The 15,569-nt window shown below is 36.8% G+C and overlaps 1 protein-coding gene across 2 annotated transcripts; it reads left to right on the top strand.

The window, feature by feature from the left end:
- The first annotated feature begins 4,333 nt into the window (after window positions 1-4,333).
- On the top strand, window positions 4,334-15,325 carry LOC124162105 (diphthine methyltransferase). 2 transcript variants are annotated; one of them, XM_046538502.1, is made up of 4 exons: window positions 5,042-5,231; window positions 13,504-14,104; window positions 14,187-14,319; window positions 14,705-15,325. In XM_046538502.1, the coding sequence occupies exons 2-4, from the start codon at window positions 13,507-13,509 to the stop codon at window positions 15,099-15,101; spliced, it is 1,128 nt and encodes a 375-aa protein (XP_046394458.1). In that variant the 5' UTR covers window positions 5,042-5,231; window positions 13,504-13,506; the 3' UTR covers window positions 15,102-15,325. The 2 variants fall into 2 exon arrangements, 1 of the variants encoding a protein (XP_046394458.1); XR_006865486.1 differs by lacking the exons at window positions 13,504-14,104; window positions 14,187-14,319; window positions 14,705-15,325 and adding an exon at window positions 5,499-7,622 and having other exon boundaries at window positions 4,334-5,231.
- Window positions 15,326-15,569: the final 244 nt, after the last annotated feature.

Here is a 15,569-nt window from a genome sequence, read left to right as displayed (position 1 = left end):
TCTGCCATTGTGTTATTATTTTCCTGATGGACACAGATCCTCCTGTGTTTTTTCAACAGAATTTCCTGTAGACTTGGTAAACATAGTGATTACTCGTGATTGTTTAATTACATGATATTTTATTAAACCTATCTTTCTTTTAAGTCAGGTTCTCCAAGGATATTCACTCCCAAGGTCTTTATTTTGATTTCATTAATGGCTTTCACAATGTAAACGCTGAAAATCACGGCTGACGAAGCACAGCTATATCTTACTACTTTTTAATGCTTACCTTTTAATAGTTGGATCCTGACCTTATCACCTCTTCTTGGTTTTTGTATAAACTGGGTGATTCTTCTGTAATTGTATTGAACTCCAATTTCTTTCAGGATTCCGAACCTTGTGTTCCAATCCACAATTGTTGTCAAATATCTTCTTTAATTCCACGAATGAAATGATCATTGACTTGTTCTTTTCTATTCTTATCTCTATGAGCATTGTAAGGGCCAATACATATTGCTTCAATTGTACCTTTGCTTTTTCTTTATTGGAATTGGTCTTCATGCAAATACTGTTTTGCTATAAAGATACAGTGTTGGGCGTGATACATTGGAAATCTTTGATATTCAGCCTATTAAAATCACTTGTCTGTTTCCACAAACTTTTATTCACACCGACCATGGTTTCGGCAACTTGTGCCATTATCAAGGTACATAGCCTTGGGTGACAGCCTTTTTATATTGGTTTTTCAGGAGGGGGGTGGCAAGAGGGAGGGAGGGGAGGGGTTATTGGGGTGTGTTCATTCTGATGTTACTGATGACGTCAATGGGCGATGGGTTGGAGGTAGGGTAATGTTCAGAAGGGGTGAGTGGAATGGGAACATATGGTCGTAACATAATTTAAAATTAGCAGGGCAATTAACAATTTCAAACTTCTAAGAAATCCAATTTCTGCCCCTTGTCAAGTGCATGTAAAATATTTGCATCAAAATTGCACCAGTGGTGTTCGCCATTCAAATGTCTTGCAATTCCTGATGAGTTGTTGTAATTTAAAATACATCATCTATGTTCTCTCATTCTCATTTTAAAACTCCTCCCAGTCTGGCCAATATATTTGGTTTCACATTCGTCACAAATCAGTTCATTCACTCCACTTTCATTATCATTACAGTATGCGTCGTTAGAGTTAAACAATAATTTACCTAGTGCCAATGGATTATAAAAAGCCGCTTTCATTTTGTCATTTGAAATAATCTTGTCAAGTTTAAAAGATATTTTCTGGATAAATGGTATCTTTCGCCAGTTAGATGGTTTGTCTCTATTCTCTGGTGTGCTGGCTATCATATTGTGGGTTTTTTTCCATCTAGAACAAATCTAAGAGTCTGTTTATGAAATGTGTGTCAAATCCATTCCTTCTCGCAATGGTTTTGATGGCGTTTAACTCCAAGTTGAAATTTTCTACGGACATTGGGATGTTTGTTAATCTGTTGATCATTGCTTTGAACGAGCTTATTTTGTGGGAAGGATGGTGGTTAGAAGAGTTGTGAATTATGACATCCCCAAAAGTACTCTTACAGTAGATTGAGTAATCATGATAGCCCTTTTCAATGGAAATGCTCAAATCTAGGAAGTTAATATTTTTGCCTCCATATTCTATGGTGAACTTAATTGATTTGTGAATTGAGTTTAAAACGGACAAAAAACCATCTATCTGATACTGGTAGAAGTTGCCAAAACCATGGTCGGTGTAAATAAAAGTGTGTGGAAACAGACAAGTGGTTTTAATAAGCTGAATAATTTTCAGCTCTTCGTTCTATTCTTTTCGAGATGATTTGTCAGTACATATCTTCTTTGAATAACTCCACCAAATATTCCTTTCCTTTTCTTCACTTTGTCTTTGTTTTCAATCATTTGTTCTCCATTTTGGTCCCTAAGGGTATTACATCATATGCCCTTACCCTTTTCTTGAAGTGGTCCCTCACTATTCTATTTGCAGCATAAACTTTTCCATGCACAAGATTGTTCTGTTTGTCTTCACAGATATTTTTCACCCATGTTTCTCTAGCCTTCCTTGTTTTATGTATCACGTTTCTTATTCTCTTGTTACTATTCTCTCCTTCATCTGTTTTTGCATTATTGTACTTTCTTCTTTCATCAGTGAGATCTAAGACTTCTTGTATGATGCAGTTTTTTCATAACGACTTTTCTTCAACCAAGAACATGTTCAACTGCTGCCTGTTGTCCATTTATAATGTTTTTCCAGCTCTCTTCTACTGATTTGTTGTTTACACCCTCCTATTTTTTTCCACAGTTATTTTAAATTCCATTTGGCTCAGTGCCTCCTTCAATTTTTCTACTTGCAAAATTTTTTTCATTCCTTTTTTCTATTTTTTTTTTTAATTTTAGGTGTCATAACTAAGTTATGGTCACTATCAATATCAGCCCCTGGGTAGCTTCTGCAGTCCTTCTCCTGGGTCCTGAATATTTGTTCCACTGGAATGTAGTTTGTTTGGAATCTTTAAAGTCTCCAGGAACCTTCTTGGTGTATCTTCGTTGCATGGGATTTTTGAATAATTTGTTGGCGACTACTATTCTTTGTTCAGTGCAAAATTCAAGTAGCCTATCTTCACTTTCAATTTGGTTTTGTAATCTATGTTTTCCTTTTATCTTTTCATCCTATACTCTGATGACTGCATTTTCTTATCTTTATTATTTATAAAAATTTGATTCATAGTGTTGATAGCCTAAATATGACTTGTGCCCTATTTTGAATGATGTTGATGCCTAATGATACTGTGTGCTCTTAATATCCTGAAAGTATTTGTTGTGTGTACCATGAAATAATTTATGTGATTACAATTTTTTGATTTGCAAGTGGTGACAACTGCTTTTCATTAAATACAATTCAAGTATGCTAGATAACCTTAAATCATATGTGCCAATAACTCCATTAATGCTTAAGGGACCGGCTGGCTATATCTGCAATTCTCTGTTTGATTGGCTGCAATTTTCTTTTTTTTGGGTCCCTTTGACTGGAGCCCTGGGTGCATCAGCCTTTTTATCCATTGTGCCTACCCCTACCAGTGGCGCCGACTCCATGGGGCCTGAGGGGGCCCGAGCCCCCTCAAAAATTCGTTATGGATGGGAGAAAAAAATGTGTCAGGCTTGTCTATTTTTCCCAGTGTGTCCAGATATCGAGATTCGAGTTATCAGGGTTCTAATGTTGATCATATGACTCTTCTAAAATGCTTAAAAAACTTAAAACTCACTACATATAAAATTTCCTGGGGCAAGATCCCCGGTTTGGGCTCCCCCAATATTTTTTGTAAGTCGGCACCCCTGACCCCCACTGCATGTTAAACTATCCTGTCTCTTGCATTTAGAGGACAAGAGCACAGCATATGTTGTTTGAATGTTAGGCAGACTCAACATTCTTAGCATCTGTGATCTGAGAGGAACCATTGGGTCAATGTGGCCTGACCCTCCCTATTCAGTGTTGGCTATTGAATATTGATGGTCATAATAAAGATTATGTTGTAGACTAATATATTTATCATTTTATGCATTTTTCTAGTGGATTGAAAAGTGCTAATTATGTTACATACTAAATATTTCAAGCCATGTTCTGGAATACTTATATTATAATAGGGTAGTTTCCTTCATCAAAGAAAACAAAAGGCATTGATGGCGATTCGTTACCCACCATTAGTGTATTCATAATACACAAATTATTTGGTTTTTGAAATACCGGTTTAGACGAATGGCAAGGGTCAAATTTTAACCTCATTTGAAAAAGGCCAGATTGGCGCCCATGCGATTCCACTCCACGTGACGTCACAGGGACCTAGTTTCTACACGAGAGGATAGGAGTTATGCATCGTCAGAGGCTACCAATGCATGCATGAGGCACAGAGCTCAGGGAAACATGTCTTAATAATCACCTATTAAAACTGGCTAAGGTCGGAAAGTTTTCTTCGCTTGATAAGGTATTAATAAACCTTTTTTAAGCCATGCGCTACCAGACAGGAAGGTACTCAGCTACCTGTTAGCATCCTGCGTCCTATCAGCGCTCAGAGCCTCGATCAAGGTCACCTACCAGGCGGGAGGGGGAACCAGAAATACGTCACACGGAGAGATTTCCTTACCCGTCGCGTTTTCGCGCGCTTGAAATTTTTCACTTTTCATTTGATCGCGAAAAATATATATCGTCATTTAAAAATCTAAAAGCGTGAAATACGTACTCCAGGAGTAATAATCTTTCGATTTAGGCAATAAAAAAATAATAGGAAACCACCCTATTATTAAGGAAAAACCAAATCCTTAAAGAAAATGAATCTTATAAAAAATAGTTTTTAATCCATAAACCAAACTTGGTTAATGGTAGTGAGTAATGATTGAGGACATTGTAGCAAGAGTGCAAGATAATCTTATGAGAATATTAATGAGAGACTTCACCATTCACAATCTCTGATTCGATAGCATATTGATGAGTCTTTGAAGGAAAAATGGAAACAGGCGTAAAGAATGGAAAAAAAACTTTTTTTGAAAGCATTTTGGATTGACAAATTATTCGCAAAAGAGGGTAATGAAAGGCAATGCTATAGCTTGATATTCTACTTTTTAGAAATCATATGCATTACGTGTCATATATAGGTGTTCGGTAATGGTCTACTTTTATGGAATGGCCACTTTTTGTTGTATTTTTTCCAAATATATCTAACAATAATCTTCGATATAGATGATTGCCATATCGTCCAAATTTTGAGAGATGCTGGGCCATAGCCCATTGTAATATTTTACCATGTTTTATTCCTCTCAGCTTCAGTCATGTTACGCCAGTCTACGTAAACCATAGAGATGATTCAGCTTGTATGGGATTTTACTGCAGGCATTGAATTGTTTTAATCGCTTCCACCAGCATTTAAAGTAAATATTTTTGTCGCATTAATTTTATAGTGACGTAAATATTCCCATTAATAATTTTCTCGAGAGCAAGAAACGATTTAACATTTTCAGCACAAATATATTATTGTCAGTCGAAGTCAATGTGGTTTAAATATGGCGGGGTTTGAGGGTCTGATGGGAAATTATATGAGAAAACACGCAATCGTAGGTTCTGATGGTTTGATGCGTTCCCTTGTTTTTTTACCTTCTTCGTGCCTTTCGTCAACAGTAACGTCTGGGAAGCCGAAAAAGCCATAAACGCGTGGATTTATTGAGGATCTCCATTTGTCGCAAGATTAATTTTTGCAGGTAATTAGTTCACTCTCGATTTTTCTTGCTTAGGTATCGGTTTAATTTGTAAAATCGTTGAAAACAGTAGATAGGTTAAGCACGAAAGGGAAATATCTTCTACTTCACTTGTATTAAGTATTGTATGATGCTCCCTATAGATGTGTTTGGTAAATTTGTTTAATGAAAGAATCTAGGCCCTTTTGTGTAATGATTTATGAGTTGTGGATTCCAGTTTACAGTCGTTTGGAAATACTGATTTCGTTGCTTTCGAATTATACCTTGAAGAAATTTAGGCATAGTTGAGCTGTATAATGGATGATGATGTTCAAGCCATTGAATCGCCCTCACCGAGTCCCGTGATCGTCGCTCATCGTGGAGGTGATCCAGACACTCCTACGTCTACTGTTGGAGTAGGTGTTGTACCCTCAGGGTTTCCGGGTGTGGGGACTGCGAGCCCGGTGATTCGAACTGGAAATTTTTCACCTCAAATTCAGGCTTCTACTCTGCCTCCACAACAAAGCCAAGTTACTCCTCCGATTCCTCCGCCACCTCAGTCTAAGTATGCCCAGTTACTTGCTGTTATAGAAGAAATGGGGAAAGACATTCGACCAACCTACGCTGGTAGTAAAAGTAGTGCAGAAAGGCTGAAGAGAGGAATTGTTCACGCTCGGATTCTAGTTCGGGAGTGTTTAATGGAAACCGAGCGCAGTGCTAGACAATGACCAGGAGCAACTGGATGCAGCAATGCAACTGAAGAAGTCCCCTTCGACGCTGTACTTCAAAGCCTAATGGATGAGTATGTGCTCTGGAAGTGATACGTTGAAGTGCAGTGTGATAGAAAAAAACTATCCTGGTTACATGTACAAGATACATTTGTGGTAATAATTCAGTCTATGTATTAGACAGTTTTACACCAAGATTTCAGCTAATGAGATGCATCAGCTCTTATTTTATAGATTTTTCTGAGGGCGAAAGATATATCTTGTTACAATCATTCATTACCAGTATGGAAGTAAAGAAGTTACGTTGATGATATTTTGAACATAGTATTCCATCATTCCAACATTTGATTTAATTTTTAAATTATTTTTGCAGTATGATTGGTAATTGTGAAGGAGCATCATTGAATAGCCAGAATTAGTTTTCCATGGACTGTATTTTAATCCAACGATGTCTTTGTTTATCAAAGTCTCCGGAATTGGATGTCATATTAATGCCTTTTTGTTCTTAGGCCATTTCGTTTATATGCTTTCTTGGACGAAATTTTCCTCGTTCAATCATATTCTCCAAATTAGTTGTTTTTTAAATTAGCATCAATTTTCCTTCTGCCCCGAGATTTTTTTTAATTTTGGGGTTTCCAGGAGTAAAAAATAATAATCGAGTGATATGTTACCTTGTAAGGCTACGATAATTTGCCTATCAGGTACTCCTGGTGGTAGATTGCCATACTCTGCAAAATGCAGCCAATAGTACAAATCTTTAGTGATACTTACAAATTAAACTCTTACCATGAGTTACTGATATTCAGTCATCACATATAGACAGATTTAAAAAATGAAGCCATGATATTTTCATGTTATTGGTGCAAATGATAATAAGAGTCATCCACTGTGTGACTTGATGTCTTCGATATGATTTCCAGAGAGCCACTAGTTCACTGTTGAAGTAGAAAGCTTGAACGGATAAGGATAAAGTTTTCAGCCCAGACTTATTTTTTGAGATTCATTGTGATTATGTATTGGTGACTAAGATGCTTATGCTTCGGTGTCATTAAAAAGTGATGAGTGAAGTTTATAAAAATAATGGTGTTTGCTTATGACAGTGTTAACAAGTGGCGATGAATTTACATATTGAAGTTATTTATCCTCTTGGTATTTAAAGAGAAGTTATTTTGTGTCCATGACCAGGGAAAATATGTCACAAAGGTAGATATAGAATAATGGAATGTCTGAACCTATACTTTCTGATATCAGAGACTACACGAAAGCATTTTATAGTAATTTATCAATATTTAACATTACTGTGTTGATAATATAGCTGTCATTTGCTACTGATTTTTTTTGGCTGGACCATGTTCATAATTACCTAAACCCATTTCTACAGTGTCATTGTAGAGCAATAACAAGACTGAACTCATCCTATCGCATTGTCTTTCAGAACTGCAACAAGGCCATTATAATCACCATAACGAAGATATTCATGCACAAAAATTTTATTGGGTAAATTACAGTTCTGGAATGTTTTTTAAGCTTAAATAAAATCCAGTATTTAATATGATAAAATATTTTCATTTACACATACCTGAGTAATGTTTAAGTCTTGGGCAAATGATTAATTCAAGTTCATAGGGATATTTTCATGATCTATTGTATGATTCTGAGAATAAAGCAAATTCTTTTTCTCAAGGCATATGTAGTTTTGAATTATTTAAATAAGTCATTGTGATTTCTCCTGTGCCTCAGTCTTTCTTTGGAAAATTTCTTTATTCTAAGCATCTCTGTTGTGCTTGAATGTCACAATACAAATGGTCTTTATCCTCTAAAATATATAATGAGTTTGAAATCTATCTGTAATCATCTGAAAGTACATTGTCTTAAAATACAAAAATAAAATTTTGAGAGGAATAGTATCTGATACCTCATTGTAGTTAAAAACAACAGTGCTCATTGACATCTGGACGCTGACAAGACCACTACCAACTCTACACATATATGTATACATAATGTATACTAAATACATATTTGATAACATATGCATACTTATTAAGTTGCTTTCAGAATACATTTTTATAATAATGTAACTGCTAAGAGAGAGAATGATATTTTAGTAACCAATGATATTGATAGGTTTAAATGACAGAATGTTTTATTAAATATGTCTCAGGATAAATTGCTTGATGTTTCTTTAAGGTTTTAATTTTATCATATTGATGAGGTGCTAACAAATAGCTAAACACACAGTCACTGAAATTAACCATGTAAGCAGTGGAGCATCAATTACTTGTAGTCTGGAGGGGATAGGTAAGATGGTTAATATAAAAAAATGTATAATCCATTCATGATTGTTTTATTGGTATTTTTCATCTAAGTTTTCAAAACATACTTTCCGTGCATCTTTTGTATCCACCCCATCTACACCACAAAGGTTTATTGAGGAAAGTGTGAAAAAGGGAAAATAGAGCAGGGATTGGAGAACTGGCCCAAGAACCAAAGGGTGAATTATAAAATGAATAGTTAATCGAGCAAGCTGTCAGTGCTCCACTGTGTTTTTGATAGTTGCAAATCTGTAGAATTAAGGAAGCAGATTATGAATTTTATCATAAAGTGGCTATACATCCTGGTATGGCCACGTTCCCAGTTAAGATCGCTTTTTATATTAGTATCATGGCTTTTGAGGGCATTCCGTTGGTTTCCAAAAAGTCTCAACAACATCCCGGTTTTGTGATTATGGGAATTATGTGTATATATAGTAACAGTTTCAGTGGCGCCGACTCCATGGAGCCTGAGGGGGCCCGAGCCCCCCAAAAATTCGTTACAGATATGAGGAGAAAATGTGTAAAGCTTGTCGATTTTCTCCGGAGTGTCCCGATATCGAGATTCGAGTGATCAGGGTTCTAATGTTGATCATATGACTCTTCTAAAATGCTTAAAAACTTAAAATTCACTACTTATAAAATTTACCGGAGCAAGTTTCCCGGTTTGGGCCCCCCCAATATTTTTTGTAAGTCGGCACCCTTGAACAGTTTATATCAGAAAGCATAGCATAATACTGCATCAAGAGTTTAGAATAAAATGGTACATTAGCAACTTCAATGTACAAAAATCAAATAGTGGCATTTTCAAAGAACACTGAGCTGGAGCTGGCCGTCAGCTTAGCAAAATATTAATAATAAAAATAATCTTAGTCTTAATAGTTAACTAACCCATTTCCATAGAGTAAGGCTATAAGATTTTGGACTTCACAGATGACCTCTCTCTCCCTGATATTAAGATGTCTAGGCCAAAGCAATCATTGCCACCCTAATTATTATCATATCAATGCCAATAGATGAAGTAATGACTGAAAAAAACAAGTGGATCAAAAGTAATATAGCTACGTATATGTACTTCTTATTGTTCTTAACATGAGGAAGAATTCCTGTAAAGTGAGCCATTGTGTTAGCATCATTAAATTTACCTACTCAATTACTCCCCATAATCTTCTTATTAATGATTTTAGGAGTAATGTGACAGTCAAGCTTTTTGCTGGAGGGGAGAGGGGCTGTGGGGGCTTTAGGTCCCTTCTCCCCCTCCAAATTTTCCATTGACTACCCTAGATAGTAGTTTGAGGAGACTGCTAGGGACATCTATCCTTTGACTCTCCATTTATTTGTAGAGTTACAGTTCATAAGGTCTGCCAATAAGTAGTGATGAATTAAACTTTCAGCATTATGCAAAAAAAATTTCTAGATAATGAAACACATGGCTTTATGATGCATGCTAATTGACAACAAAATATTGGTACAGGCAACCAGCATTCTTCCATTTAAGTTCCTGGCTACGTACCTGCAATGAAAGCAATACCCTCCACTTAGCCAAAGTTGTGCCAGATTCGTTATTGGGAGTTGGCTCTTTGTATTGCTGACTGCCATTTAAGAAACTACCAACTTCTGTTCCCATGGTGAGAAGTTTCTGCTTATTTCATGTAGGTTGGTTATAACTGCTCCGAGCAGACTTTTGATAAAATATTCTTCGGCATATTTGTTATTGTCCAAAGCAATGGTTGAAACTGTGATGGAGTTATGATATGTCTACAGCTATTATTATAAGACTTATGAAGTGCATAGCAAGATTGATAGAGATAAGAGGTTCAAATAATGTAGCTAAAAAAGTTTATTCATGGCCGAGATATTTTTCTTGGTTGCTCTGCACTTTCCACCCTTGACTTTAGACCCGTACATTTGTGGTATTACTTTTTCGGGTTGAAAAGACACAAATACACATCTTAATTGTGAGTCTTATAGAATACATCTTAAATTTCTCACTAATAACTAGTTATGATACACACAAAAACCATGTGATGGTTACAAGATAAAATATAGGGGGATGAGCATGAGTGACCAGCAGGTTTGTGGTCAAGGTCCAATGCCTCCCTAAGCCAGTGAAAAGAAACTTAGGATTGCTGCTGTAGTAACCTAAACTCATTCCACTGATCAAAAGTGCAAGCCATGTTGATGGCAAGTCAGAATGAATGCTGAGAGATAGAGGATAAAAATCCATGGGATCCAGTTTGGGTGAAAGTAATTTAGTTATTATCAGTGGTATTTTTAGCATCCTTAACAAATGGGCAGTAAATCAGTTGTATTTTAGGGTTGAATATATTATATTTTGGAAAGAATATGAATTATTAAATATCATCTTCAGTGCTACAGTAGATGTAGGTGTCTGGCCGTCTTCACCACTTTTTTCCATTCATCTTTGTCCTCTACCACTTTACCCCCACATCCAGTTTCCTGATATCCTAAGAGATATTTAGTGAAACACTTTGCACTTTCCACATAAAAAATTTATTACACTAGAGTCGACATGTTTCGCTGCACTGCAGCATTATCAAGACTAAACCAAGAAATAACCATACCAATATATATACACAAATTGCACACTCGCAACATTTGAGAAATGAGGGTGGAAGGTGGGGTGGAAAGGAGGGTCGGGAATTTTAAACTGACCGTTGGTCTGGGGTGAGGTAGGGGAGGGGGGAAGGTGACTGTTTTCAGGTGCTCGGAGGTTTTTTTCCCCGATTAGCTGAGGGAGGTCAAGGATCGGAGAATGGAAGGGAAAAACATGGTCATTAGTAATAACATCTTTCCTACTAATGGCAGAAACGATGTACAACTGTTCCCAAATATCCATTTTTTTCCCTTTATTAACCCGTTGCAGCATTTCTGGGATGAAGTCAGCCCGGTGTCCATCTTCTAGGAGGTGAGCCGCGAACTGGGATTTTCCTTCCCTGTTTTCAAAGTCCCTCTTATACTCTTCTGCTCTGACCTTCAGACTTCTCCCCGTCTGTCCAATGTATGACGCCGCATACAATCCCCACACTTTAGCCTATAAATTCCAGTTTGGTCCCTGATATCCACACGGTCTTTTACTCTGGGAAGCAAATATTTTATGTTTTTTCTATTGTGGAAGGCTGGTTTGATGTCAAGGTGATTAAGAAATTTACCTACTCTTAGGGAAGCACTACCAATATAATTTATTTTTCTCCAGCGTTGAGCTTCCCTAGGTTCCAACGAATATATCTGCCTAAGGGAAATTTCTTTTTTCTTTTTCGCTACCATGTTGTCTATCATAGCAGCTGTGAAACCATTAGGTGTAGCTATAGCTTTAATGATGGTTAAGTCCTTATAGTATTCCTCATTTGTTAGGGGAATGACAATAGCTCTGTGGACCATACTGTGGAAGGCAGCTAGCTTCTGACTAGGAGGATGTTTTGAATTTGCATGGATCACATGATCAGTGCATGTTGGTTTGCGATAAATACCAAACATGTGTTTACCATTCTGAATGGATATAGTTAAATAAATAAAATTTATTTTTTCACTGTCCTGGAATTCCACTGTAAACTTAATGTTTTCATTTAGCGTATTTAACATTTTCACGAAATTTCTCACTTGGCGCTTATTTCCGTTCCATAAACACAAAATATCATGGACGTAACGGTACCAATAATGCACATTCTTCAAGAGCGGGTGATTGCTTTGAAATAATTCTTTTTCCAAATTATTCAGAAATATTTCAGCTAGTAAGGGTGATAGAGGGGACCCTATAGCCAGTCCATTATCCTGTTGGTAATGGTTTAGTCTTGATAATGCTGCAGTGCAGCGAAACATGTCGACTCTAGTGTAATAAATTTTTTATGTGGAAAGTGCAAAGTGTTTCACTTCATATCTCATAATGGATCTCCACAAAGTATCTGCCTCATCCATCAAAATCCTGATATCCTCTTCTACATCATCTACCCATCTTTTCCGGGGTCTTCTCCCCTCTGATTTGCCTTGTCAAACTTTTATCACATTTCTTTCCCCACCCATTTATTGCTCATGCTCTATCCATCTCACTATCAGTTCCTTGACTGCTATTAATGCAGACATTTAGCCATGAGGCTTCACCCCTCTCTTTCCCAAAATATTTTCCTTTTGTGGGGACTGCCTTCCCAGGAGCACTTACCCTCTGGCCTGCCTGCCCATTTCTCCCTTACAGCAGCTGCAATTCCTCATTCTTTCTAATCGTCCACTGTCTTTCTTCATTTACTGGTCCATAAATTGTCGGAAGAAATTTTCTTCTTTTAATTTCAAAGATCATGCCTCTGTGAACCAGACATGACTTTTAGTCCGATGACTATTTTATTGATCCTTTTCTTTATATTTCTAGTAGATGGATTTTCTATGAATTTTAAACATATTGGCCTTAATTTTGGCAGGTTGTCATGGGCAGTGGTGCAGCTAGGGGGGGTTTTAGGAGCAACTAATACTTTGGGGTGTGTAGGTATTGCATACCCACCAGGGTACGTGGGAGTTACGGGGGGGCCCTCCTTCAAAAAAAATTAAGACTAATGGTTCAAAATGATTAGTTTTACCACTTCATGAGAAATATTTCATTAATCATAACACTATTCTATAAGTAATACTAATCCATTAAGTAAAATGGATTAAACTTAAAAATTTCTTTGAGCTCTGGGGGGGTTTTATCCCCCAAAAAACCCCCCTCGCTGCGCCACTGGTCATGGGTCATTTTGGGAAGTCACAGATGTACAGTTCTGAAGGACTGTACATCTGTACTCTGCACCTGGGTCTTCTGTTGAATTATCAGTTAAAAATTAGTACCATTAACTTAGCAGAAATTTTTTGTGTTGCCCGAAGCAACTCTTCAGTGTCGCCTTTGACTTTAGTACCACCCACTTGGTGTGCCTAGGACATACCACCCACAACACCCCAGCCTTGCTAAATCATGGAATGGACTACACCGACATTTTATGTCCAACAAATCCAAGTAGTACTCTGTTAATTCAGATTCTCTGCTGAAAATATAATTTAGACTGGGAGGATTTAATGCTGGTCTTGATAGTTAATGAAAGCCTTTGAATTCCTGCTCAATTTTTTGTGATTTTATTGACAAGGCATGTGTTTGTCTGTTATCTTTTATGCTCATGAACATGCAATATTGAATCTTTTTTATTACCTGATTAATGACATAGGTTTTGGAATCATTACCATTATTCACAGTTTTTCTGAAACAATCTTTCCTTACAGAAAATGTTGGAAGCAGTGACTCTTGACCACAAGGTGATGAAATATAATGCAGATTGTGTCGAATGGTGCCCCATAAAGGAATTCTATGATATGTTTGTATGTGGAACATACCAGCTGATAGAACGTGATGAAGAAACTTTAGATATGGCCTCAAATAATGCTTCACGTCTGGGAAGCATCAATCTTTATAGAGTGAACCAGAAAGGAATGCTGGTGCTTCAACACAGAGTGGACACACCTGGCATATTAGATATGAAGTGGTGTTCTCTGACTAGTTCTTTAAATGAGCCCATTCTTGCTGTTGCTGATGCGAAAGGATTTGTTACAATATTTTATCTTAGAAAAGATAATGAGAATCATGCATTGGTATTTGGTGAATCCATCGAATGTGTAGACACAAAGGGAACACTAGCCCTTTCAATCGACTGGAAGAGTGGGAATGCTGAAAATTTACAACTTGTTGTAAGTGATTCAAGTGGCTCAATATCAATTTTAAGTTTGATTGAAGGTGCTCTTGTTAAGTTTTACACCTGGCATTCACACAGTCATGAAGCCTGGATTGCCACATTTGACAATGAGGACCCTAACATTGTGTATAGTGGTGAGTTCCTAGTTTTATTTTGCTGGTTTCATGACAATAGGAAATATTTGTTAATAATTTTGTAAAAATTGCATGTTGATAGGTGGGGATGACTGCAAGATGATTATTTATGATTTGAAGCAGAAGCACCCAATAAGAACTTTGTATAAAGAACACGGTGCTGGAATCACAGCTCTCAGCTGCTATAGAAAGCAGAATATTTTAGCATCTGGCTGGTAAGCATGCTTCATAACTTCCTCATAATACTTAAATATTTTTTTTGAAATACTAGTGCTTTCAATCCATTTAAAACTTCGTGGTCCCTATGCGGTAATTGGTTTAGGGCATCTGTGAGTATATTTTGGAGAAGTATGGTTATGTGGGGGTGCAGGTTAAAATTGCCATTTTTGCTTGGGTCTTGATTTCATTTTAGGTGTATGCTTGAATGAGTCTAAGGTTCCTGCACCTATGGAACTTTCCCCTCCTCCTGCTGGAGTTCTGCACATTTAGGGGTCACAAAGTTTTAACCAGAATGGACATTTTCTATTCTTGAAATGATGGTGTATTCCAAATCATATGTCCCTCTATACATAACTCATTTTTATCTCTCTCCTTTTGTAGTTACGATGAAAGACTTCGGTTGTGGGATAAACGGAATTGGAAAATACCATTAAGTGAAATAGACCTTGGTGGAGGGGTGTGGAAGGTTAAATGGCACCCTAATTTGGAAGAGACATTGCATAATCACCTTTTAGCAGCTTGCATGCATGCAGGGTTTAAGTTAGTGAATTGTAACAATGCCTGGCAAGGTGAACCTTTATCTGAGAGTTTCACTTACTTGGATCATGGCAGTTTAGCTTATGGGTGTGATTGGTGTCATTCTCAAGTACCATTGCAGCTTACACCTGGCATGGAAAATAGAGTTGTTCCTAGAAGTTTAGCAGTGACATGTTCATTTTATGACCGAAAACTATGCCTATGGGCTGTTCAAAGAAACAATGCTCAAAGCTTGCAATGAAAATCTACTAAGGAGAAAAAAATTGCTCTAAAATGTAATTCTATCCACATCTGGTCCCAGATAGTCACCTATATCACTTATGTCAATGTCATTTCTCTTTGTCCACAAGCCTTCAGAATTCTCCACAATTGATGAGTTGTTGTATTAATGATGATTGATTGTAGCATCATCCTGTTTAGGTAACAAAATTCAATTTCAGAAGTAAATAAAACTTTTTATACCTAGGTGTTTCTTGTTTATATATTTCTTTTCCAAACCTTCATCATCCACCTAGATGAAAGAAAATTAGTAACAATAGAAGATGTTTTAAGGCATTTCCTTTGCTAGTATTTCAGGGGTACAGGATTATGTTGCATTAGTAATGTTAGCTATAGAAACAGTGGATTTGTCAATGTTCACCAGTAATTATGGCAAATGTTTCTGTAAACTCAACCGCTCACTACATAGCATCTTATTTGTTGATTGGTT

This window comes from Ischnura elegans, chromosome 1, assembly GCF_921293095.1.
Source record: "Ischnura elegans chromosome 1, ioIscEleg1.1, whole genome shotgun sequence".
Classification (NCBI taxonomy): domain Eukaryota; kingdom Metazoa; phylum Arthropoda; class Insecta; order Odonata; family Coenagrionidae; genus Ischnura; species Ischnura elegans.
Note: the sequence above shows the minus strand (reverse complement) of the source record. Positions and strands in the feature narration are given on the sequence as shown.

Coding starts and splice junctions, on each gene's coding strand:
- LOC124162105 (XM_046538502.1), top strand. CDS start 13,507: ATGTTGGAAGCAGTGACTCTTGACCACAAGGTGATGAAATATAATGCA. Junction 14,105..14,186: donor CCCTAACATTGTGTATAGTG/GTGAGTTCCTAG, acceptor GCATGTTGATAG/GTGGGGATGACTGCAAGATG. Junction 14,320..14,704: donor AATATTTTAGCATCTGGCTG/GTAAGCATGCTT, acceptor CTCCTTTTGTAG/TTACGATGAAAGACTTCGGT.